General features: G+C 37.0%; 1 protein-coding gene across 4 annotated transcripts in view; it reads left to right on the top strand.

Annotated features, from left to right (window-relative positions):
* Positions 1–24,381, top strand: part of AKAP7 (A-kinase anchoring protein 7) — an 82,415-nt gene that overhangs the window by 33,070 nt on the left and 24,964 nt on the right. For 3 of the 4 annotated variants that reach the window (XM_053973500.1, XM_053973498.1, XM_053973499.1), the window contains exon 7: positions 1,128–1,272. In XM_053973500.1, the coding sequence (XP_053829475.1) occupies positions 1,128–1,272 (145 nt within the window). Of the gene's footprint in view, positions 1–1,127; positions 1,273–5,493; positions 5,762–24,381 lie in introns of those variants that run through there. The other variant, XM_053973501.1, reaches the window with a different exon arrangement.

Here is a 24,381-nt window from a genome sequence, read left to right as displayed (position 1 = left end):
AGCCAGCAAGTGGAGACCTGTGGGCTCAGTAAGAGGCCAGCAATCTGGGCATAGGTGCTGGGGGACAGAGGGGCCCTGACGGTGCTTCAGGAATGCACAGACGTGAACATGGAGAGAAAGTCATGTCCATCCTACACTGTTGACCTTCTGTCCCTGCCAGAAGCGACCTGCACTTGTGTCTCCTTTGTGCCCCATGTGCAGGTGCTAGTCAAGGCAGTGGCATCCATGTAGCCAGCCATGTCCATGTCCTTTCAGCATGGGTATGTGTCTCTGGGACATGAAAGCAGCAGGTACATCCATCAAAGACTGAGGCTCCCACACGCTGGATTAGACTCCAGCAGCCACGCAGTAGGGAACACACCAGTTGGGGCTGAAGCTGCTAGAAGCTCCTAATACTCCTTAGCATAGAATAATGATATTTAAATAGCAAACAGCATTATTAGGAGGTAGATTGAAGGAGAAAATACTGAATTTCTACGGAGATCATATATTTTTATTGACAATGCAATGGAATGAGGACCCCGTAATTCTTAAAATAACTACTGAAATGATGTTTTCTGAAAATACCCTAATAGAATATTTATTATATTCTGCTTCATATATGTAAAACTGCTAATGATTCCAATGTTATAAATCCCAGAAAGTTTTTAGATTTACTGAGATAAAAGAAGTCTAGTGCTAGTAAAATACAACCATTTTTTTCCTGTGGACTGATTTTAATGACTCAGAAGACTACCCTTGATGACCCTTTGAGATTGTTCCTTGTAGCAGCATACCCAGTGATGACAGCAAGAATAATTTCCAGTTACATGTTCCATTAACACTTGTAAACCACTGGAAGTTAAAGCACTTGTAGCATTGTGTATATCTGTTTCCTACAAGACTGAAAAGGAAGTGGTAGAAAGGAGGACTAATGACACTTTTATTTTATTGTTATTTTCTGCAGTAGACAGTTCTTCCCTAAAATGGAAGATTTGGCATATGATTATTTCTGTATTCTTTTTGCATCTTGAAGTAGTTTTCTATACTAACTGTACTTATGGTTAAAATGAAAGCTATAGGAATTAGATATGAAAATTCAGTGTCCAAGTAGAATGCCTAACCAAATTTTATGTTTCTTTTTAAAGGTGAAAAAAATTGACTCTAGTCTGTACGAAGATTTCAAAAACCATTATTTTGGAGATGAGATCTTGCACCGCTTTGATCTTTGCTCCATGTTGAAAAAAAAGCAGCCAAATGGTTACTACTACTGTGAGTCCTCCATTGTTTTTGGTAAGTACATAATAATTTTCTTCTGGTCAGTTGCATCTCTGAGTTATATGTGCAAAAAGCCATTTTTTCTGGAGTGTGTGTTAGGCAATTCTTGTAAGATCCATGGAGTCTGAGAGAAGTCTCTCCCTCAGCCTTGGCTCTGCAGGAACTCTGTGCAGTGGTTCTCTCTGACAGCTAAAGTTTATGTTCAATTATCCATCTCCACAATCCCATTCCATTTCTCATCCTAAAATGAGTGTTTAAGATAAGTGAGATGTATCACTCCCTAGAGCTGCTCATCTCTCTGTTGACTTTAAAGACAGGCTGTGTGACTAAGTCAGATTAGACACAGTACTTACAGATGATTAAAGCTAAGTGAAATGTCTCTGGTATGGCAGAGATGTGACCTTACTTTCATGTACTACATTCATGTACAGAGAGAATTGCAGTGGTACCACAGATTTGATAATAAGTCTTCAGAATTAGACTTTAAACATTTTACAGACACCTTGCTAGGTTATTACACTGCTAGAAATCAGAGTTGTGTCTTCGGGCTTTGTCTGAACAGAAATACCACTGTTAGAAGTTAGTGCTGGTTTCAGGGCTACATGTAGGGCGTTGGTGATAATTTGGTTTCTTCCTTGCGGTGACTTCTTTGTGCTGCAGCATTGCTGCTGGAAGTGCTTACTGGTCTTGAGGATTGTTCTGAGGATTTTAATTAAATACTTAAACATGCCAGGCACCTCTCAAATTCTAGTTGCTGGTAATGTTTTGTTTGTGCTTAGGGTCACCTTTATTTAGCTTAGCTAAATTGTTACCAAAAAAATCAAAAGCAGTAAAGAGGAAAAAAGTATAGGATGTGGCAAAACTATTGTAAAATCTAGATCAGTCAAAATCAATATGAGATATATTTATACATATTTATTTATCTATATATCTGTCTTACCATATTTATTACATTGTGTTATGTATGCCTCATAGTTATGTTTATCTTTGTGTACGTAGCTATATATATAATGTCTTCTGTATATGTTTGTGCATTTAAATTTTATTTATATGCATCCAAATGACTGATAAAGAAAAATTATAAGATCATTTAACATGGTATAAAATTTTTGATTTGGGTGAAATTGAGGCTCTGCTATTTACAAATATTCTTCAGACTATTCTGGAATATGATTAAGGAATTTGGTATACAAATCATTACAAAAAAAGAATCTGCTTAGTAGTATATTTGGTTTTTCCCAAACATTTGTTTAAATCTGTCTTCTTGAACTTGTCTTGTTACTGACATCTCAGATTGCTAAAATGAGACAGTTTTTCAACAGTGTTTTGAATGTGAGTCCCGTTAAATGGTTTACAACAGCAGTCAATCAACCAGTATTCAAAGCAAGAATCAGATGCTTGTTTGGCTTTAATTCAATTCCAGTATGACCATGCTTAAAGAATTTATGTGTCATTTTCACAGTCCAAACAGAACTCTGCTTTGAATTATTTTTACATGAGCACTACATCTGACTTTCTCTAGCAATAGAGAGAATGGATGTTCTTCACTGATATTAGATTAAGAAAGGGCACTGTTATTATTCACATTTTTTCAGTTCTACATGGATTTAGATGCATCTTGGTGAAATATGTGCATTTAATTTCTTGGCTTTGTACATGTTAATATATATTTATGTAAAGACAACAAGTGAAGGAAAACACTATATTGGAGTGGAGTTTAAATTACTTATTTTTTAATTTCAGGGAAAAAGAAATTTTATTTTCATGAATTTTGAAAAATTTCTTTTGATGAGTTTTAAAATGTGATTTGGATGGGGTTTTTAGTAATTATAGGTAGCTAGGACATTAAAATAGGGGAGGTAATGTAATTCTATTAATACATCAAAAATAGTGAATTTTGAAAACTACTTAATACAGACAAAACACCATATCCAGGTCTAGTTCTTCCTACATGTACATGTACTCAAGCACTTTTCTTTGAAGTACACAGAAATTACAGAAACAGAATTTACTTGTTACCTAGAGTCAGGGTTGAATATTTTGCATTTAATAAGATGAAAAGATCTGAAGGGGGATCAGAATTAATGTCAGAAGTCCATTCACAATGGAGACTTGCTTACTACCATGTCCGGGCAGCCAGGAGGGCCAAGCATGTCCTGGGGGGCATCAGGCACAGCATGGCCAGCTGGGCAAGGGAGGGGATTGTCCCACTCTGCTCTGCACTGGGGCAGCATCACCTTGAATGCCAGGGGCAGTTTTGGGTACCACAATGTACAAAAGACATTAAAGTATTAGAGAGTGTCCAAAGGAGGGCAACAAAGATGGTGAAGGGCCTTTAGAGGCAGCCATGTCACTTTGTCTATAGCCTGGAGAAGAGGATACTGAGGGGAGACCCCACTGCAGTTACAACTTCCTTGTGAGGGGAAGCAGAGGGGCAGGTACTGATCTCTTCTCTCTGGTGACCAGGGACAGGACTTGAGAAAAAGGCATAAAGCTGAGGTGAGGGAGGTTTAGGTTGGATACCAGCAAAAGGTTCTTCACCCAGAGGGTGCTTGGGCACTGGAACAGGCTCCCCAGGGAAGTGGTCACAGCCTGACAGAATTCAAGAAGCATTTGGACAATGCTCTCAGGCGCATGGTATGACTCTTGGGCTGTTCTGTGCAAGGCCAGGAGTTGGACTTGATGGTCCTGATAGGTCCTTTCCAGCTCAGCTTATTCTATGATTCTGTGGCTAATAAGTGTCACAGCCATATCAGCTGCACATTTATTTAAAAGTCTGTTTAAAAATTGGGGAACCAAAAGAGATTGATATGAATAAAAGGCAGAAGTACAGTACTTGCTGAACTGCATCAGTATACACTGTGGGTAATCAGGCTTTGACAGGATGTTACAGAGCAGCATCCACTAACTTTAGCAGAGCCTACAACTGCACCAGAAGCTTTCTCTATCTTTGTGCTAGCCCCACAGGGTATGCGCTCAGGAGTTAAAAATTGGTGTGATAGTAAAGGTAATGTTGAAGCTTCATCTTCAAAGTAGAGTTCTGTTTGCTGTTTAAAGCAAGCAAAATAACAAGGCAACAAAGTGTCCTTCTTTGGACCACCCGCCTCATGGCAGCTGTTGTATGCCGCCTCAAATCCCAAAGAAGATGAGTGAATGCTGGAATGAGTTGAGCTTTTCAATATATGCTCTTTCACCTGAATGATTGGTCAGTTTTCGGTACTGTGGTAGTGTTCAATAGATCCTCTGACTGTCGGGAGGAGCATTATGTAAATCTTATGTCAAATACAACTTTAGCATTAAGTACCTCACTTAAATATTTTCAGGATCCATTAATGAAAATTTTTGTAGACTTCTTTCAAAGAAAATTTGTTTGTAGTATTATAATGTAAAATGAGATTATACATATTAAAGAAAGGTATCACATACCAACCTGTTTTCTGTGATGTTTCTTCTGAGTGGCTTGTAAGAAGCTTATACATCAGACTTCCCCCGTGCTATCTCTGAGGTAGAGAAACTTCAAGAAGTCTGTTGCTGGGTGGAAACCACCCAGCAGGTTACTGTTACTTTCTGCACAGCCAAAATTCATATTTCTGGAATGTGGACCAACCTGGAGGTTAAAGTCTTGCAGTCCCCCTTAATCCTTGCAATCTAGCAGTAGCAATATGGAAAATAAAATATCAGACTACAAACATCTGGTTTATCTGCATAAAAGCATAATCATATGGTAAAAGGTAATGCTTCTTTCTGCTCAAGTAATACCTCAAAGAGATGTCTTTGTAAGTAGCAGAACACTAGTGGATCAATTTGCTTTTCAGTGGATCTTTGTACAAGTTGGTGTCCAGTCTGACCTTGTCACCAAGCTCATTCTGCAGTCTCTCTGAGATGGGAGACACCTGCAGAAAGTCATTCTTCCAATCCTAAATGGAGTGTCTAAGGCAGGATCTAAAAAGTGTCTATGATAGCCAAGCTGTGAGCTTAAGGTACACTGCTTGAGCATTTGTTAATATTTGTTAGTTGGCTTGCTTGCTAATTCCATATATGTGTATATATAAAGATAAAAGTTTTCAACTAAATAGCAAAAAGTTGCATTATATTTGCAATCTTTAAGTTTCTGAGAGAGATCAATAACATTGTGCACAGAACATGTTACAAAAATATTAAGTCTTGCCAATTGCTGGTGTTAGGCTATTTAAACCATTAAAGTAACATTTTTGTTTCTTTAATAAACTTGATTAGGCTTTCATGGTGCAGTTTATGCTTCCGCATTACATTGTACAATGCTAGCCAGGCAGCTGCTCAACACCCATGTCTCAAACAAAGAGGAAGATACTTCTGATAATAAGTCTCATATGAGCCCTCCAGACTGAAAATAAGTTTGTCAGCAATAGGTTTGGGAATACCCACAGGGAAGAAAGAATTACAGAAGAAAGAACAGAAGAAAGACTCATCTGTACCTGACACAGAAAATAGATATGATAGTGTCACTCTACGAACTCTGAATAATACTGAGAAGAAACAGAAGGATAAAAATAAAGGAATTGGAAACCAATTGATAGTTGGATAGATTGTCAACATCCCTCAGTCTGCTCTTGATAAAAATGCACTTACAGTGTCAAGCAAAAAATACAGTAGCATTTAGAATTCAATCATTCATCTCCTAGTACTGAAAACAAGCAAAAAACCTTCTCATCACTGTCTGTGATAATGAGATTTATTTTTTGTATTTGATTATGAGATTTACTTTATTGTACAGGATCATTTTTGCTACACTCTTTTTAAAATATCATAATGCAATTCTGTTCAAAAGACTATTTTCCTTTGTTTTTCAACAATGAGTATTTGAAGTAGTGATGTGTTTTTATGCCAGAGCTGTTATCAGTAGTTGAAAATAAGTCAAAATAAGATTTTCCAAAATGGTTTTCAAAAATATGTGCAAACAATGGGATAAAACTGATGAAGTAAATCTAACAGGAGAGCACAAAGTCTTATTTGACGTCAGTAAGATTGTGATTCATAGCTGAAAATTTAGTTGAGTATGTTAAAAAGGCAGAATTGATTTTTCACAACAGAACATAGTGTGCTATAAAAATACAATATAATAACATCCAGCAGGTTTTTAGTGTCTTAAGTGTTTATGCTTTAAGGATATTTTCCTCAACATACTTTGGTGTTCAAACAACTAATTTGTTTCTAAATTTAATATATTGAAAATATATTGAAAATGCATAAAGCATTGATTTCAATATACCTTAATTGCAAAAAGGTAAACAGACCACTTAGGTGGTGCGGAGTAAACTAAATATATAATATTCTTTATTGAACAGATCAGTAAATATATAATGTTCTTTCATTGAATGGATCAGAAGTAGATAATTAATTTATATTCTTAAAATTTTGCTAGCTAGCAGGGTGCTTTTGTTGATACATATTACTTGTATAGTGTTGACATCAAAGAAAAGGTATGTTTGATTTACCATAATCAAATTATGCTCTTTCTGCAATTTCTGAGCAGTCTTTTTCAGTAGTTTGAAGGACCTGGAATGAAAGGACAACCAGTTTTCCACTGTTCAAATGTCACCATTTTTTAGTTGTTTCTGGTTAGTGTAGAACTCTTACCCAGTGTGCAGCATGGTTCCACAGAGTCTGTAGGCTTCCTACCTAATCCTTATGAGGTATTTTAAAATAAGTTATGGTTGCAGATCAGTAGAGGTCTGTACCTCAGAGATTATGACAAATGCTGACATAAAAATTTAGGTGTTAGGGAAAAGGGCTTGTTTTGAGTAATACCACAAGTTGCATTTCTCTTTCATGACAGTACTCAGCAATTTATGGAAACAGGTGTTTCTAGGATAGAAACAATAGTTTTCTTATTCTGACTGTGCATAAAATATTTTTGAGGCCCCTAGTATTTGTAAACATAGATTCTTTTAGTGAAAATAATTTCAAGATAAAATGTGACCGATTTTAAATGTGGCTTGTAGTATCATTTCTTGTTTCCAACAAAGCCACAATGTGCTGTTTCTCATGGAAGCAGCAGAATGTAAGAGAAAGATTACATCATCCACAAGCTAAGACATGACATCATTGTTTTAACAGTAGCCTGCCAAAACCTACTTGGTTTTAATCTGTTCTTAAAACAGAGTGTTGTCACAGTACCTGCTGGATACATAGTATGTGATCTTCTATTTTTTAAATGAAGATATTTAAGATCTGCATTAATATTTGAAAACAGATAAGAGACCTGAACCTCCTCTCTGTTTATAGGACAGTTAGGCAGATATGTTGGGTACAAAAGGTTGGAGATGTCACTCAAGCAGTAAAGACCTTTCTGGGAGGGTGTAACATGCAATTCACAAATTTGTTGCTCTATTACATACGTGAAGAGTTTTCATTTCTTCTTAGTGAAGTATATCTGGGTTTGTGTGTGGTCCCTTTTTTGTCAGCCATCCAGCCAGGGACAGTCCAGCATTGCACGTAATCCCCCTGCCCCACACGTACCAGAGGATGTGGGGTTTTTACACTGTTTTTCATGCTAGTGACAATTCCTTACCTGTTCCATTGCAGGACTGAATGTGCTAACCACACATGGCATAAGCTATGTGGTATTACTCCAGTGTTTGATGTACCTCACTTGCTTATGCTGTGGAAGTGACAGGGAGGACTTGAGATCACATGGAGATTACCATGCTGAATGCAGCTGTTCTTAGTGCTTCTCAAGTGTGGGTGCCACCACTAGGCTGATGCTATAATCTTTAGCTGTGTACTAATTTCTGTACCAGCATCAGCAGCTCAGGAGGTTTACATGGCCAAAGCCGTGGTACCCACACATAGGTTGAACATGCAAACATACTCATACTTACCAGACATACTTACAGACATCTGAAGGCAGGCTTCCAATTTGTTAACTTTCTAAACACGCCTACTCTTTATTTTCTGAGACAGTGTGAGTTCACACTGCTTGCATTCTGAGCAAATATCTGGGCATATGTGGTTGCCAGAGTACTGAGCTTGACAGTTTCAGTTGGCAGCACAGATTTCTATTCACCTGGATTTGGATCAACTATTGGTACAGCAAGAGTGTCCTCCCTAGACTGTATGGTTTTACTTTAGGTAAATAGTTTACTTTCTGAAGTCCTAAGACATTACAGTTGACCCATACTTTTAAAAGTCTCTGCTGTTACTTCATGTTTTGCAAAGAGCAGGTTTGACTTCCAGAATTCTGAGTAGCCATCCATAGCCTAGGGATTACACCAGAAAGTAATTGCTGACTCTTTGAAAAACATTTTGCCTTTTAAATCATTTATTTAGAGAAGCAGTGAAAATGGCACAAATTAATTTTAATACCTAGGCTGCCATAGCTTTTTTTTTTTTAATATTTAAGATGTTTTGAATCCGAAACCTTAGATACTGAACTTTATTGGTTTAATCAAGAGAACAAACAAAAGCCTTTTTTACACATATAAATGCTCCTAATTAAATGCTTTTGGAAAGTGGGTCAAGCTGAACAGGAACAAAGCACTCTCTTATTCCAAAATAAGAGTGTTCACATATGGAATTATTCAGAAACAGCTCTTAGTACTTTAAAATTCCCAGGCAATGTTAATCTGTCTTATCTTTCAAATGCAGGCAAGCTCTATAGTTTTTCTTCCCCATTCCTATCATTCTGCAGACTCAAAACATATTGGTTGTTAAAATTTTTCATCACTTGATTAGGTTGTTACACCATATCTGAAAGGAGGGCAGGTTTGTTAGTGTATCTTTAATGTTAGAGATGTTATTTTCACATGAAAGCAAGTAAAAGCAATCATTATTTAGTATGGGATGTACTCTTTCAGATGATTATGTTGAATTCTTTAAGATCTTTATGATTGGTAAATTCAGCTTTCTATACATTGTAGTTTCCTTTCCTGATGTATGCAGTATCTCAAATAAAATGTCATCTACAATCCAGATTATGGTTATACTATTTCCTTTTTTCCAGTTGTCTTGCAGTTAACTAGTCAGAGCTTCTCTTTTTAATTTTTTTATTCCCAGAAATATGCAGAATATCTGGTTTAACTTTATTCATAATTCATTATGTGGACTGGTTTGAATGTACTTAGTGGTTATGTCTAGTCTTGGGATAGCTTTGCTTAATTTCTGAGAACACAAAACACATGAATATATGCTGTGTCTCCAAAGGGAGATTGAAATACTATAGTACAAGTCTTTCTATAAAGACATAAAACCCTATGCATTTCAGAGCAAACCAAAATCTATAATTTGAAATACAGATGTGTAAACCCTAATGCCCTAGTTATTTGAGAATGATTGCAAATATTTCCCAGATAAAGAGTCGTCTGTATTTTTACTTCTTTACTGAATCATGGTGCCTTTTATTGGCTTATATGAGCAGCTTGAACAATGTTGTTGTGTTAATTCAGGTGCTTATGAGGAACAAGAACTAAGGTTTTAAAGATTTAGTTCTTTCTTACTGTTATCTGCACATTCAGTTTTAAACTCTCCACTTACTTTCAGTCCTTTTCTTCACTTCTTTATCTGTTTGGGACTTAAGTAGTACAGTACCAGTGGTGGTGAGGCTCACCTAATGAAATTGTAAGGAAAAGAAAATTATCTTGGGAGAATATTGGTTTGTGCTAGTAGATTTTAAAGGTGAGAATTATAAAGTAGAATGCAATAGCTAAGTACAAAATGTTTTTGATTGTTTTAATATATTTGAACTATTTAGCTTCCCTTTTGTTTAGAGGAGGGATCTTATCTAAATGAGTTGCGCTGTGCAAATACATGGAATTAGTCAGCTGCATACACCTGATAAGTTTCTCTTCTGTAGCAGTAGCTATTCTGACTGTTGAATTTTTATTTTAATGCTTTTTTTCTTTTTGGTTTATTTAATATAGTGGAAGAATCTGTAAGGGATTGTGTTTTGTGACAAATATACATTTTTTCAATGTAAATTTACATTTGTGCAAATTCAAATGTAATGATCTGTCAGTGCAGTTATATTAATAACTGTTCTAGTAGGGCAATTACAATAAGAAATCTACAAATCTTCAGACTCTCTTTTAAAGGCTGTTTTCCCAAACAAATGTTGGTCCACAGTGCTGGCCCACAGTCTTTTGCACTGTGAAATACAGCACGTACTGAATGTATGTTATCTACCTGGCTAAAAAGTGCATTTCATAGGTGTATTATGAAAAGTTCTGTATATTTTCATAGGTGTATATTGAAAAGTTCCTCTGTTTTGTATTAGAGGAGGGAATTGTTTCATATGTTTGTGTATAAATAATATTGAGAAATAAAAAAAAGGTTTTAGATTAATATCTTTTGCATAAATTTGGCCCCAGAATGAGATGCCTCCATTTCCAGTGGTGTGGAGTCCAGTATCCCAGAGTAGAGTCAAGAAAGCTGCACTGAACAAGCCAGGCAACAACACCTCTTTGTCTTACTTTGATTTTTGAGTTAGGCGTCTCACCCAACTGGGATCCAAAACCTCTGCTTATGATACATTGGTACTTAAATCAGGTTTCACATTTTATTTTAAAGAAGAAATAACTTTTTACATACATAGTTTGCTTGAAAATGAAACTGGACATTGGGACTTTTTCTTCTCTCAGCTTGGGGAAATTCAAGCCCCCAAAGACTAGCAAAGCCACAAATGGCAGCTTAGCATGGAAGCTTAATGATGTACCAGTGTTCTTCATGGAGCTTCACCAGAGCAGCAGAGAATTCGAACATCACAGAGCCAAAGAATGAGCCCCACTGCTGCCCCAAATCAGACTGTAATCCTGTGATTATTACCAGGAGTGTCTAGTCTTACAGAGGTCACAAGCACAATGCTAAAATACTCACTGATCTCTTAATCTTGTGACTCATTTAGAAAAGTGAGTGTCCAATTTCTGGATCCTAAGCCCAGGCTGTTCAAACTGAGCCAGTTCTGAATGTGACTATTTCTGCTACTGGACATCAGGAGAATATGTGAGGTTTATTCAGTTTCTGGATGTGGATGCATCACTGCTGGCTAAATGCTCAGTTTAGTGCTTGTCTTTTTTTGGTTTTCATTAGAAACAAATTATCGATATATAGGATTCATTCATACATACATACATAGTATATTTATGTCCCTCTGTGTGTGTTTGCATGTTTGCATGTAGTGCACATGCATGCATGCATGCTTACAGTAAGGTGATGCAAAACACTGCTTTTAAGCAGCTCTTTTCTTGCTAAAATCTTTGTAATCAATTCAGCCACAGCAGTGGGTGATGTTCGTTTGCATGGAGGAGGTTAAAAAAAGCACAGCAGAAAAGCATTGAATATGTGTGGGTTTGGACAGCCTTTGTCTATGGGACTTGTATGGTACCTTGACATATATCCAAGCTGCTTCCTTCCAGTTGCACAGTAGATGAAACGTGTACTATTGTTAGTACATGTTTCATTGAAATGTTCCTTTTCTTTGGAGAGAATCTCCATGTATGAGAGAATCTCCATGTATGAGAGAATCCATGTATGAGAGAATCTCATACATGAATGTCCATTTAAAGGAGCATCTTTTTTGACTGTGACATGTTGTTATCTTTTGTATGTGAGCTTATTTTACAAGCTATGCTAGCTTTTGCATTCTTACATAAAAGTTTCCTTAGCACTTTAAAAATTAATGTTTAACATCATAATTAATATACATAAATCCTATTTTATCAATTAGTAGAAAATGGCAATTTTAAAATCAGAACAGATACTGATGGTCTTACCAGTGATTTCTCCTCTCTCTAAAAATATTTATTATTGCTAAGGATGAAAACAATGTGTCTTTCCCTTCTCAAGGAATTGTACAGTACACAGAAATTTTATGGAAATAATCAGAATGAGAACAAAAAAAAGAAACTGTTTTACTTCATCTAATGCCTGCTTACATGAATAAATTTTGTAAAGAAATACCTTTCAATACATTGAGGTAAAGAGAAAGAATTTGTTATTTCACTTATTTGATATTGTATCCTATTGTTGAGAGCAAATGCAGAATCACATTCCCTTTTTTATGACCTTTATAAATGCCTGTGTCCTTGGAGTATAGAAATATGTGGGAATGCTCACTCAGTTAATTACATTTTACTCAGTTAATATAAGTATCTCAGTCTCCCAAATCTTAAATTCCTTTTTGAGAATGAAAATATTTTTCTCAAAATGGCACAGCTTTTGTACAAACAGGTAATAGGTGTTCATATACTAAACTAAAATTCCATAACACACTTCCTTCATATTTATAAATCTTAAATACTGAGGTTGGAAGGCAATAAACATATTTCTAGGTAAAGATACAGGAAGGTCTTCAAGCTGTAGTCCTAACTGGCTGATTTTTGAGAACTTTCCAGTAAATTGCTCCTAGCTGTTAGATCACTTTGGACTCTATAGTTCTTTGAGATTGTGCACTTTCAGTGTTCCAGATCTTATATTATGTAGATATCACTATATCTTTTTATAGAGATGTGATAGAAAATCACAATGCATAATCTTTGCTTCACTTATTCTTTCTTTATGTTTTACTTCTTCCAAGTACGCATAACATTCATATTAATTGTTGTCAGTAATCTTATGTGAACTACAAAGAAACGTATCAATTTATTGAAACACTCATATATTTTAATTTTAAATCTATAAGCATATTCTGTTAATGTCTGAGTCTCTTGGGCAAGTCCTATAATTACATCTACATTATTTTAGTGATCTCAAATATTTTATCTCAGCTGTAATTGGAGGCCAGTGAAAAACTGGCAGAACTATTTGTTTAAATCAAAATTAGGAGACTGTTGATCCGTAGCAAAAGAATGGCTGGGTTCTAGATTGTCTATTAATTTTGGGACAGGACTTGATTTTTTTTTTTTTGTTACTTAGGTGGTTTAGAGAAGAATGTATGAAAGGAATAACAAGGATCTGTGTATGAGTAACAAAAATGAGTTCACAGTCATCTGAGAAAGCAAAATCTGGCTGGCATTCCCAGTTCTCCTTTTCTTTCCATTTAGAATGAGTTTCTGCTTTGGTCTCAAGAAAATCTTGGAGCAGAATAGCGTAAGAAATGAGTCAGTGTTACTGCCTGTCCTGATCCTTTAGCAGAGTCTATCTGGCACTTCTCTTTGTGATGATAAATCTGGTAGATTCACACATAGGCAGTCATGGCAGTGTAATGCCTTTTAGTTAAAATTACACCAGCAGTTACCCAGCTTTCAATCCGTTGGTGTGTTTGTGCTGTGTTGGTAGACCATATGCTAAGGGGTCAACTGGAAGTGATAAATGTGGATTATTCACTACACTTACTGCAAAGATATATTAATAATGGGTGCATTTTTTGCACCTGTTTTTGAGATAAATATTTCAAATTCCATGGTCTTTTCCCCTTTCCTTTCATAGTGTTAATTTAAACAGTGAAAAGAAAAATGCAAAAAGAAAGAAACAGCTTTTTAAAATTACAGTCAGTAAATGATCGCTGGACTAAATGTTCACAATATTCAAGAATATGTGAGCTAGGTCCTGAAATATTTTCCAATTTCCAATTTTTGTCTTTTTAGGAAGGAGTGAGAGCAAAGTTTTCCTGAAATAAGTTTTATTTTAACTGGTATACTCAGAAGAGAGTGTAACAGTTTAGTGCATTTGTTGTCTGCAAAAGTTTGTTCTTTGTTTATCAGTTTTAGCTGAACACAGACTTGAGCTTCACCTGGCATGTACTGCTTTAAGTGACATTGTGCATGTCAGATGAAAGTCATGGTGCTGCACATTAGTCAGATAAGACAATTCAAACAAGAGGGTGGCCTGAAGGATCCATACTTGGTTTCTGTGTGAAACTCAAGGCAGAGAGCCCTTTGCTGAGGTGAATGGGTTTAGATAGCCCAAAAAGATGATATTCCTGAGGAATCTCACAGATGTGTGGTGCAAGTGTGGGATGGGAATATTTTGCCTGGTGCCAGTGGCCAAAACATGAGCACTGGGGAGAAGGAACTGCTTGGCAGACTAAGCTGCTTTCTCATCTCATTGGCATGGAGGAAACTAGAATTCTCTGGGCATTGACTTTGGCCTGACTTCTTGCTGATTTTGTGTGTAAATGCCAGTCAATCTCTTAAAATTGAGGATTGATTAGGACTGAACATAACCACTGGTCAGAGCATCCTTCTTCCTCCTTGTTCCTTTTACAGACCTTCTTTCCAGTGTGGCTGATTTTTTTGAAGGACTGTTGGCTTTGGAAGAAAATGCTGTATTTAAAAATTTATTCAAATCTAGAAATTCATTTTCTGAAAGGCTTTGAGGTGAAATGTGTGATTTCAAAGGAAATAATTAATTCTTTTCTTTCAGAATATTTATTTTCTTTATAATCTGACCAAAGAGATTGGTTAAGCTGTGCTCCATGTACAGTTTACTAAAGCAAATGGCAGCACATGAACAGATTTCAGTGAACAATATTAAGGTGCAATCTAGCTGATGGCATCAAAACCTTCCTTATTTATTATATTGTTGTTTTTTAATGCAAGTTGTATATGGATTCCTTTAGTGACTTTCCTTTTTCTCCCCCATCTATCATTTAAAGCCTTTGATACAGCCTCAAAAACATAGCTGTAACACACAGTAACCAGTATTGGTCCCTGCATTTCTGTTCTTTAATGCTAAGTACTTGTTTGCACAGTACCAAATACCTCATTTTCACTGGCATTCAGGAATAATATGGCAAAAGGACATAAAATACAGGGTATTTGTTCTCACTAGAAAGTCAGGGAAAAAAACCTTTTACTACTGATTTCCAGATTTTCAAATAGCATAGGACAGCTGTCTATTCAACATTTAATTTTTCTTCAGACTGTAGAAATACATATTTAAGGAGCCTTCTGCAGTTGTACCATCAAGTACTTCTAAAATAAATGAAAACTTTTACAGAAAGGACCACCTTAAATATTAATTCTGTCTTGACTTGCATTCTTGACAGCAGTTTTAACAAGCAAGGGAAAAGGAACTTTGTAATTTCTCAGAAAATTAACAAATGGGCACTGGAGTGCCAGATGTAGGGAAAAGCTGCAATACTGAGGAGTGTTGCAACAGGAGTGAGAAGGGGACTGCAATAAGGACCTCCCTGTGCAACCTTATGCCAGCTAAATTTTGGGCACATTCAGTGAGTTATTTATGAATTTAAGTATTCCAAACCCAAGAATAATTTTAGTAAAGAATGGTAATGAAGAGCAATATATCAGCAATAAAATACTGACTAGGGTCAGTGGCAGTAGCAGATTGGATACACAGAACTGTGGTATATTGTCAGTGCATTTCAGTGACTTTCATGACAGTCTTTGACAGCAAAGAATATTAGTAGTCACAATTAATTGTAATTTCTTTTTTTCCTTTTGAAAAAAAGTGTATTCAATTTGCTTGCTCTTAGTGGAGAACTCATTTCAGGTTTTTTAACAAGAATTGTTCTTCTAGTCTATGCACAACACAGCATTTCAGAAAGAAAATTTTAACATAATGTGATCAAAAATATATGCTCATTGAAAAAAATACCTCACTGTGCTCTGTGCATAATGCATTTTATTTTAAATGTAAAAATTTATCATGTTTGAATGGAGAACAAGGGAAGGATGTACAACAACAGATCTCTAAGTTCTTTTTATTTGTAACAGGATTTCCCATTTCTTCAAAATAATAATTTAGAAACACTACATGTAATCAGGAAAATAAAATATTCAAAACAACATTTGGAGAAAAAATGAAAGTCCTCTTAAAACAAGGCAAACTGCATAGTGATAATTTGTTGGAAATTAAGATTTAGCAATGTAGATGTCATTAGACCCTTGCCACTGCCACATCTTATTCTTGTTTAATTTTTATATACATAGTTAAACCACCTATCATTTTTTTTGCTATAGTAAATAGTTTGAAAGTGAGAGGAATCTTTTATATTCTCCTTAAAACATCTTTGGTGCCCTCACAGTCAGTTTAACTCTCAGTAAGCCATCATTGGACAATAATAGCTGTCTGTAACTACTGACTGCTTCGTAAAATTGAGATTGCAAAGTAGGAACAGAACTCTTTTCAAGCCTTATTATCTCAGTTTCTTTATTTCAGAAGGAAAAAAGTATGTAAGTACCAAAAAAATTTCCCTTGACTTTTATTACAGATTTTTGCACATGTGACATTTAATAATTTGTATTAAGATAAGAGAGTCAGGATTTTAAAGGGCGTTTCCCTCACAATAATGAATGTATCCTTCTGTTTCTGGTCCTCATGTTTGTATATAATCTTTCTTTTCCACAGAAACAGCAGGAACTACCTGAATATTGAATGAAATTAATGCTTAGGAAGTCTCAGAGGCTTAGGCTTGTAAACTGAGCCTTGGCAAGACCCTGAAGTGTGAGGAGGACCTTGCCCTGGTTTTTCACATTGTCATTGTCATGGGACTTATCTACAAGTCTTTATATGTCAAAGGGGATGAATTCTTGTACTGGCAAGCCAGTATGAAAGTCCCTCTCATACACATCCTCTCAGTGAGGCCAAATCACTTCAGGAATAGATGGGCTACCTTGAGACATACACGCTATAGGTGGTCACATCCACTCTGCAGAGGAGGGTGCCATGATATGTTTGTGGTTTGCTCCCAGAAGTGCTGTATGGCTTATTCAAAAAGTGGCTCTGAATGCGTTCCTGTGGGTAACAACTTGTACATTTGCAGATTTGGTCTTGAGCCTTGCCCTTAGGTTGCACTAAAAATAGAAGGCAGGCTCATTGGTGGCTGGCATCCCAGCATTTCCTGAAAGGTACAGTGTGTTCCAGAAATGGAACTCACAGGAATAGTGATTTGCAGTGAGTAGGAGCAAGATTCTCTCTCTAGAAGGCAGTGTTGTAAAACACATATTAGTGGTGAGAATTCCCTGGAGGATTTTAATGTGGTTTAAAAAAGCATAGCTAAAATATGCACTCCTGTTTTATAAAGCAAATGCCAACTCATTATCTTCTTTTTTTGTTTTGTTTTGTTTAATGCATATTTCTAGGAATATTCTTAATCTATTGAAAGAAAATAAAATACATTAAATTTAATTTAGGCTCATCATTTAAGCTTTTTCTCCAGGAAAATAGAATTGGAAGTGTTTTCAGAAAGACACAATTGAAAAATTGCTAGAATTATACAATGCATTACAAACCAAGTATCAGAAAGAAGTGGGAGCATAGTCTGCACTATCAAACACAATAGGAAAATGTTTGCATATTGGCAAGTCCAACAGATCATTTATTTATCCCTGTTTTATCTTCTAAATGGGGATTGTAATTCTGATTTGGTAGATGCTCCCAAAACAAAACTTACACTGATATACTGCCTTCTGCACTCTATGTGTGTGTATGTGTGTTTTTATACATAAGCTTGGGAACAGCTTAGGTTCTGAGTGCAGAAATACTTTTAAATTGAAATGCAGATCAGCTTTTCCTCCTCACCCACTTTTTACATAATTTGCACCACAAGCATCATCTAAAAAAAGCTAGGTTCCTTCTGATCAGCTGAACAGTATTCAGGAGCATTAAGAAGGCTGAAATTGCCTCTGCTTAAAACAAACGTTTTAGTTTCTCCTAGTCTTTATCTGCTGTACGGAGAGAGACTTTCCAAGATTCAAACCCATAATTTCTATTTAGGGAGGCCGAAAGTTCTGTTTGCTGGTTTTGTATCAACCACTTCGTTTTGACTAATCTGAACAGCCATCCTTGATAAAGGATGGTACCTTGCCGTTCCTTACCTGGCAAAATTTTACCCCTCTGTTTCAATCCCAAAGTGTCCTTCAGTTTGTCTGCCTCCCAACAAAATATATACCAGTGTCTTTTGAGGCCTATTCATTTTTAATAATGCTTTGGCTGTTTAGGCCTCATGCGGCTAGAGTTATTATAATTCGATGTCCAGTCACATGTGCCCGATACAGCTGAAAGCTTTGCTGCTCTGCTCTAACTTCTATCAAAAATGTACTTTGTATACCTCACCAAAATTTCAAGAGATGTCCAAACAGAACAAATGGCAGGCCTTGAGCTAGCAAAGCACTGAAAATGTGATCAGACCCACTTTTGTTACTGAATATCATATTTAAAATATTTAAGATGGACCCTACCCAGCGCTGGAGGTTTCAATGGACTTGATGGTCCCTAGCCTCATCCGGGAAGTTAGAATGCATGTAGAATGATGGGGCCAGTGTTAAAAGGCCAGGGCCCACCTTGAATCCTCTGTTTCTTCCTTGTACCCACATTTGTGCTTTGGTATTTCATTAGTTTTGGCTAAAAGATGGCTTATAGATGGATGAAAGTGGTCTATCACTGATTGTGACTATTCCAGAATTGCTTAATAGATTATTGTCATCCTGACATCCATGGATTGCCAGGACTGCTTAGAAAGTGATCGGTAAGAACTGTGGTTATTGCATGTTTTGACAGAAGAATTCTTGGGTTTAACAAGAGGACTTTGTGCTTCTTAATACTGCTTGGTTAAACATACTTGTGGAAAGATGAGAGCACCAGGAGCTCTGTATTCATTTAGGCACTATAGAGATATGATATGTGTATATAGAAGGAGATTATGCTTACATAAAACTGAAAATTGTATGTTAATGTTTATTTTATTACTTGAATGTTTTTGGTTATTTGGGCTTTTTTCTATTTTTTAAGGTTTTTTGGTTAAGAATATTTGGGGGGTTTGCCTAAAATGTTGTCTGTCTTCTTGCTTTGATCCTGAACTGACTGGAGGATACTCTTAGAAATACACTCTTAGAAATACTTTCTCCATGCTTAGATGACTGTCTTCACTTATGCCCTCTAGTATTCATGTTTAATTCATTTATGTTGTAGAATATGGGTCATGTTCTTTTCCTTTTGCTGTGGGTTAGGCTGACAGCATCTCCTCAAGTGAGGCAACTACACAGCTCAAAGGAATTTCATTGAATATAGAACGTAAAAATTGTTATAGTTACTTTAAAAAATAAAAAACTTGTATACTGTCCTCATTTTTTATTTCGGCTACTGGAAGATGATAATTCTTTAAGCAGTAGATGATCTAATTATTGTTAGTAGTAGAGTAGTAATGGAAAAGAATAAAAATTATCACCTACCAACCTTACACATTTAGTTTTTGAATATTATGTCACTTAAAGACAATTCTAATTTTATGAAAAACCATGCTTTACAAATATGTTAAATATATTGCACTTGTTCTTCTGAGATAAGCTGACTTATCTCTATAAAAAATAAGAAATATTCATAGGATTTTCAGTCTGAGATTCTAACTTTTGGGGAAACAAACATATAATTTCTTGAATAAAATAGTAGTTTGAATGTGAAGTAGTAGCCATTTTTGTGAAGAACTTTTGCCACTGATTTAATTATTAGCTTTATGGAAAGCATGTCATATGAACTAGAACATTTTAAAAATGTAGATTAATAGTAGCAGAATTCATACCTTCACCTGTGTGGTAACTGGATTCTTTGCTCATAAGTATTAGTCTTTATAATATAAACAAGAATAATAAAAAAGTCACCTTAGCCTTATGTTTTAGTTCATCAATATAATGAGGAGAAACTTGCATGTTTTAGCATCCTTCATATTAATATCAAATGTTAAGAACCATTGCTGTCACAAGTTGTCTGTAATGGTGCTCAAGTGTCAGTGACTCCAGGTATCACCAGAGGAGATATTAGGTGCAAGATTAGGTCTTTAAATGGAAGGTAATTGTGGATTTGATTTCTTCTGATTTATTTTTACTTTTTGAATGTAGAAAAAATTACTTTCAAAAGCAAATTGACTGCAGTAATGAAAGGCTGTTTTTTCAAGTGTACATGGATGATCTCTCAATGAAACACCATGGTTTTCCTGGATCTCCTGCACAGGAAATTGTGTTGTGTTTTAACCCTAGCCAGCAACTAAGTACCACACTCACTCCCTGTCCACCCCCACCCATGGTGGGGTGGGGAGAAGAAACAGAAAAAAAATTAAAAGCTGTGGGTTGAGATAGGAACAGTTTAATAATGGAAATAAAGTCATTGTTAATGATGATGATAATGATAATAATAATAAATAATAATAATACAAAAGGAGAATAATAAAACCCACTGACAAATGAGTTGTCAGCCTTTCCCCAAGCAGCTATTGGCACCTCCCAGCCAACTCTCCCTGCTTCAGATACAGGTTACAACATTCTACAGTCTGTAATATCTCTTTGGCCAGTTCAGGTCGCCTGTCCTGGCTGCACTCCCTCCCAGCTTCTTGTGCACCTGCTCACTGACAGAGCATAGGAAACTTGAAAGTCCTTGATTTAAGAGTGAACACTGCTCAGCAACAACTTAAACATCAGTGTGTTGCCAACATTGTTCTCATCCTAAATCCAAAACACAGCAGTGTACCAGCTACAGAGAAGAAAATGGAACTCTTTGGAAAATGGAATGGAATGCATTCCTTCATTATTAGCCAAATGATAGAAGATCTGTGGGATCATGTTTTGCCTATGTGTATGTATGTGTGCTATCTGCCCATTACAACATTAAAACTTTTACAACATAAACTTTGTTGGCAGATTTCTGGTAAACTAATCAGATGTAGAAATCTTGAAATATTAAATATCTGCATTTTGGCAGAAATACACATCCAGAGAGAAGAGAGAGATATTTCATTAATTCCCACAATGAAACAAGAATTGCAGTATGAGCTTGGGTTTTAAGAGCCACAGGACATCAGGGAGTTATGCCATTATGAATGGCTGACCATGGGTCTGTCTTCAATACAAGTTCATTGGACACCAGAGAGCTACTTCTCAGCCACATGTCATGTACATTCCTTGTTGTTTAACAGAACAGCTTGTGCTGACAGCTAATTGCAGCAAAAGCTGGGATATTCACATAGACTTAACCTGCAAAGATGCTTTGATAGCCAAGAGCATGAGCACCCCAACAATGTTTTATTCCTTTAAATTAAAGGAACCACAAGACAAAATAAGTAGACAGCTGGGTAGTTTTGGTTCTGGTGAGTGGAAGAATACTTAAACAAAATGTGTGTCTCTTCATTTGTTTTTACTGACTGACATACTTTGGTGGAATAGACTCAGTTTGCCAAAGCTGTACAGGCTGTGCTCATTTACTATCCTTTTTCATGGTGTATGCCAAATTTTCACTCTTAGGTGCTTTATCATTTATTTACTTTCAAGTCAATAATGACTGTGTTGAGTAATGTTAGGACTAATAATAATCCTTGTAGGACTGACTTTGATTCTTTTTTATCTTTAATCACTAACTGAGGTTGCATCTTGTTAGTATTTTATTACCTTAGAAAATCCTAAGTTTAATACATACATCAGGTGACCTTCATCACCCACACTTGCAGTACACACCATGTTGAGAAAGGAGAACTAGTAACCTGGAGTGAAGGTGGTCGGCTCTATTCCTTCTGAAGTCGGTGGCAAATCCCCACCACACCCCGAGCCATAATCCCAGTTTGTTTCTCAGCATCTCAGACTAGGGCTGCTGTGCCGCTCCTCCAGCTGCTTGAGCAGCTTTCTTCCTTAGTCTTGTAACTTCATTTTTCCTTATGGGGGAAAGAAAGAGAGCCCATAAATTAACTCTAAATACTAATATATATTGACATAATATGTCCTTAACTATATTTTCTCCCGTTTCTCAGCACACGGCTGTGGGGCGGAGGGGAGCAGTGGTGGCAGGGGCACTCAGCCCCACTGGCCGGTGCCGTATTTAAAGTGGACAGACGGCTGCCTGGATTTTCTAGCGCCCATCCCTCCCGTAACGTCAGGACGGGAAAGGAAAGATCTGTCTTTAAGCAAATTGGATGTCAGGGAGACAGGTGCAGGATGCCAGTGATCCCCGGCCCCGCGGGCTGGGGCTGGCATTGGGGCTAGGGCTGGGATTGGGGCTGGCGCTGGGGCTGGGGCTGTGGTTGAGGCTGGGGTTGGGGCTGGGGCTGGGATTTGGGCTGGGGCTCGTGCTGGGCGGGGGCTGGTGGTGCCGTGCCGGGGGCGGGGCGGGGCCGCCGCTCGGTCCCCGTCTCCCGCTCGCTTCCCGGGCGGAATAAGCAGTTTTTGCACGGACCGCCGCCCGACTTGCAGGTTTTGCTTAAGGTGCAAGCAGAGAGGACGAGGGAGAGGCTGAGGCGGCCGGTGCCATGGGCCAGCTCTGCTGCTTTCCCTTCTCCAGAGGGGAGGAGAAGATCAGTAAGTGCGCGGCTGTGCGCGGCGCTGGCTGCCGCCGCCGCGGGGAGGGAGCTGCGGGAGCATTCCTGCGGGGTTTTTCCTTTTGGGAAATTAACTGATTGCTTTTTAGAGAAGGGGTTGAGAAAAATGAAGCAATATGTCCACCAAGTAGATGAAGATTTCTTTCTAATAGAGATAAGTGATCGGGTCTAATTTTGTTTGTGAGCATTCTGTCAGTCCATTTCTGCAAGCAGATGTAGCCGAAGTGAGTATATTGATTTTCCTTTTTGGCAACTGCAGTTTAGAGGGAGAGATGAGAAGGTTTTGATATTGTAAGCGTGTGCATGTTGATGGTAAAGCTCATTAGAGACAGATAGAAAGAATGGAGATTTTGTTGATGTCAATCTTGACAGATGACAAAGGATTTCCATTTGGGTGTTGGTTGGATATGTAGTCTTAAGATGACCAAGTGAAGTCACACTTTATGTATGGATCTGGTAGCATCTGCTTTTGCTTTCAGTTGAGTAAATATAAGTTGAATCAGAGGGAGCAATTCTGATCTCTTTATCCTTTGGTGTACTGAGTCAAGCTAGCTAATTTGACTGGAATGTTGTTTCTGTTAAATTCTGTGCTGAAAATGATGTTTGTCCTAAATTTGGTTACACAATAAAATATTTGCTCTCGACTTCTTGCTCAGTGAAATACTTTCAACCTTTCTTCTAGAAGATACAGCCAAATTTCTGTCACATTGTGTCTGAAATCAGTTTTAACTAAATTCACATAATTCATTAGCTGTAGGCTAGAAAGTCTAGTTTTATAATCTGGTTTATATTCCATTCTTGTTTCTCAGGAAGCTGTCTAGGCATAACTAAAGTGGGAGTTTATACCATCAATTAAACACTAAATGTGTCTACCAACTGTGCAAGAATCTAAAAAACAGCCTCAAGAAGATGAGTTGGCAGTTATTTTAAAATGTTTTCCCTTCCCAGGTCATGGTATGAGGGTAAATGTTACAAATTTTGCACTGGGGAAATGACTAGGAACATTTTATATTTTGAAACTATTCTTTCATCTAGCCAGTACAGAATGTCTTTATATGAAGAGCAAGTAAGTAGCACATCTCACTTCTAATATATGAATTGGTGAAGACAGACAACAAATACAAATTGAGTTTTTTAAGTTGTTCTGTTGACAGAAAATAAGAGAAAGAGAAAAGTACTATATTCTGCATCCTGCTTCTCTCAGTCCCCTCACTTCACTGCTTTTTAACTTTTCTTCTGACATCACCTGTCATGCACCAGCTTTCTTTGTATGTGCTCTTGTGAGTGACTGGAACATACACTGAATATAACATTTAGCACAGTATGAGCTCAGACTACAAGTAATCAAAAAAGTCATTCAGGAGATGTCATTATGTATGTGCAAAGTCACAAAGGCTTTTGAAAGATGTCTGCTTTTGGCATGTAGCAACTGAAAGGTGTGGCATAACCCCTTGAGAATGTGGAAAGGAAGAAATGGGGTTAAAGGATGAGGGGAATCTGAAGCAAGGAGATCTGGCTGTGGGTGAGGTAAGAAGGTGGTGTCTGAAATGAAGAGAAAAAAGTAGATGTGGCACTGTTTTCCCAGTGTTCATGGGGGAGTAACATGACTGAGTGATCTTAAAAAGGGAAAGAGAGAGGAAATATAGGACAAGCATGGTGAACATGATTGGTTTTTCCCTTCATTCAGCACTGACTGAAGAAAAGGAAGAGGGGGAAATTACTTTCCTTTCATCTAGCCTCCCTCCTCCCTCTCTTCTGCCACATCTGTTTCTCCCTCTGTGTGCTGGGAAGAAGCACTGCTGGGCATCTAGCATGGCCCCAGCCAGAGAAGTGGTTTGAAGCTGGCCATGAGGAACAGGCAGAAGGGAATGTGTCTCACATCCATTTTTCCTCTTCCT

The sequence above is a fragment of the Vidua macroura genome, chromosome 3 (genome assembly GCF_024509145.1).
Source record: "Vidua macroura isolate BioBank_ID:100142 chromosome 3, ASM2450914v1, whole genome shotgun sequence".
NCBI classification, from domain to species: domain Eukaryota; kingdom Metazoa; phylum Chordata; class Aves; order Passeriformes; family Viduidae; genus Vidua; species Vidua macroura.
This window is presented reverse-complemented; position numbering and strand designations above follow the sequence as displayed.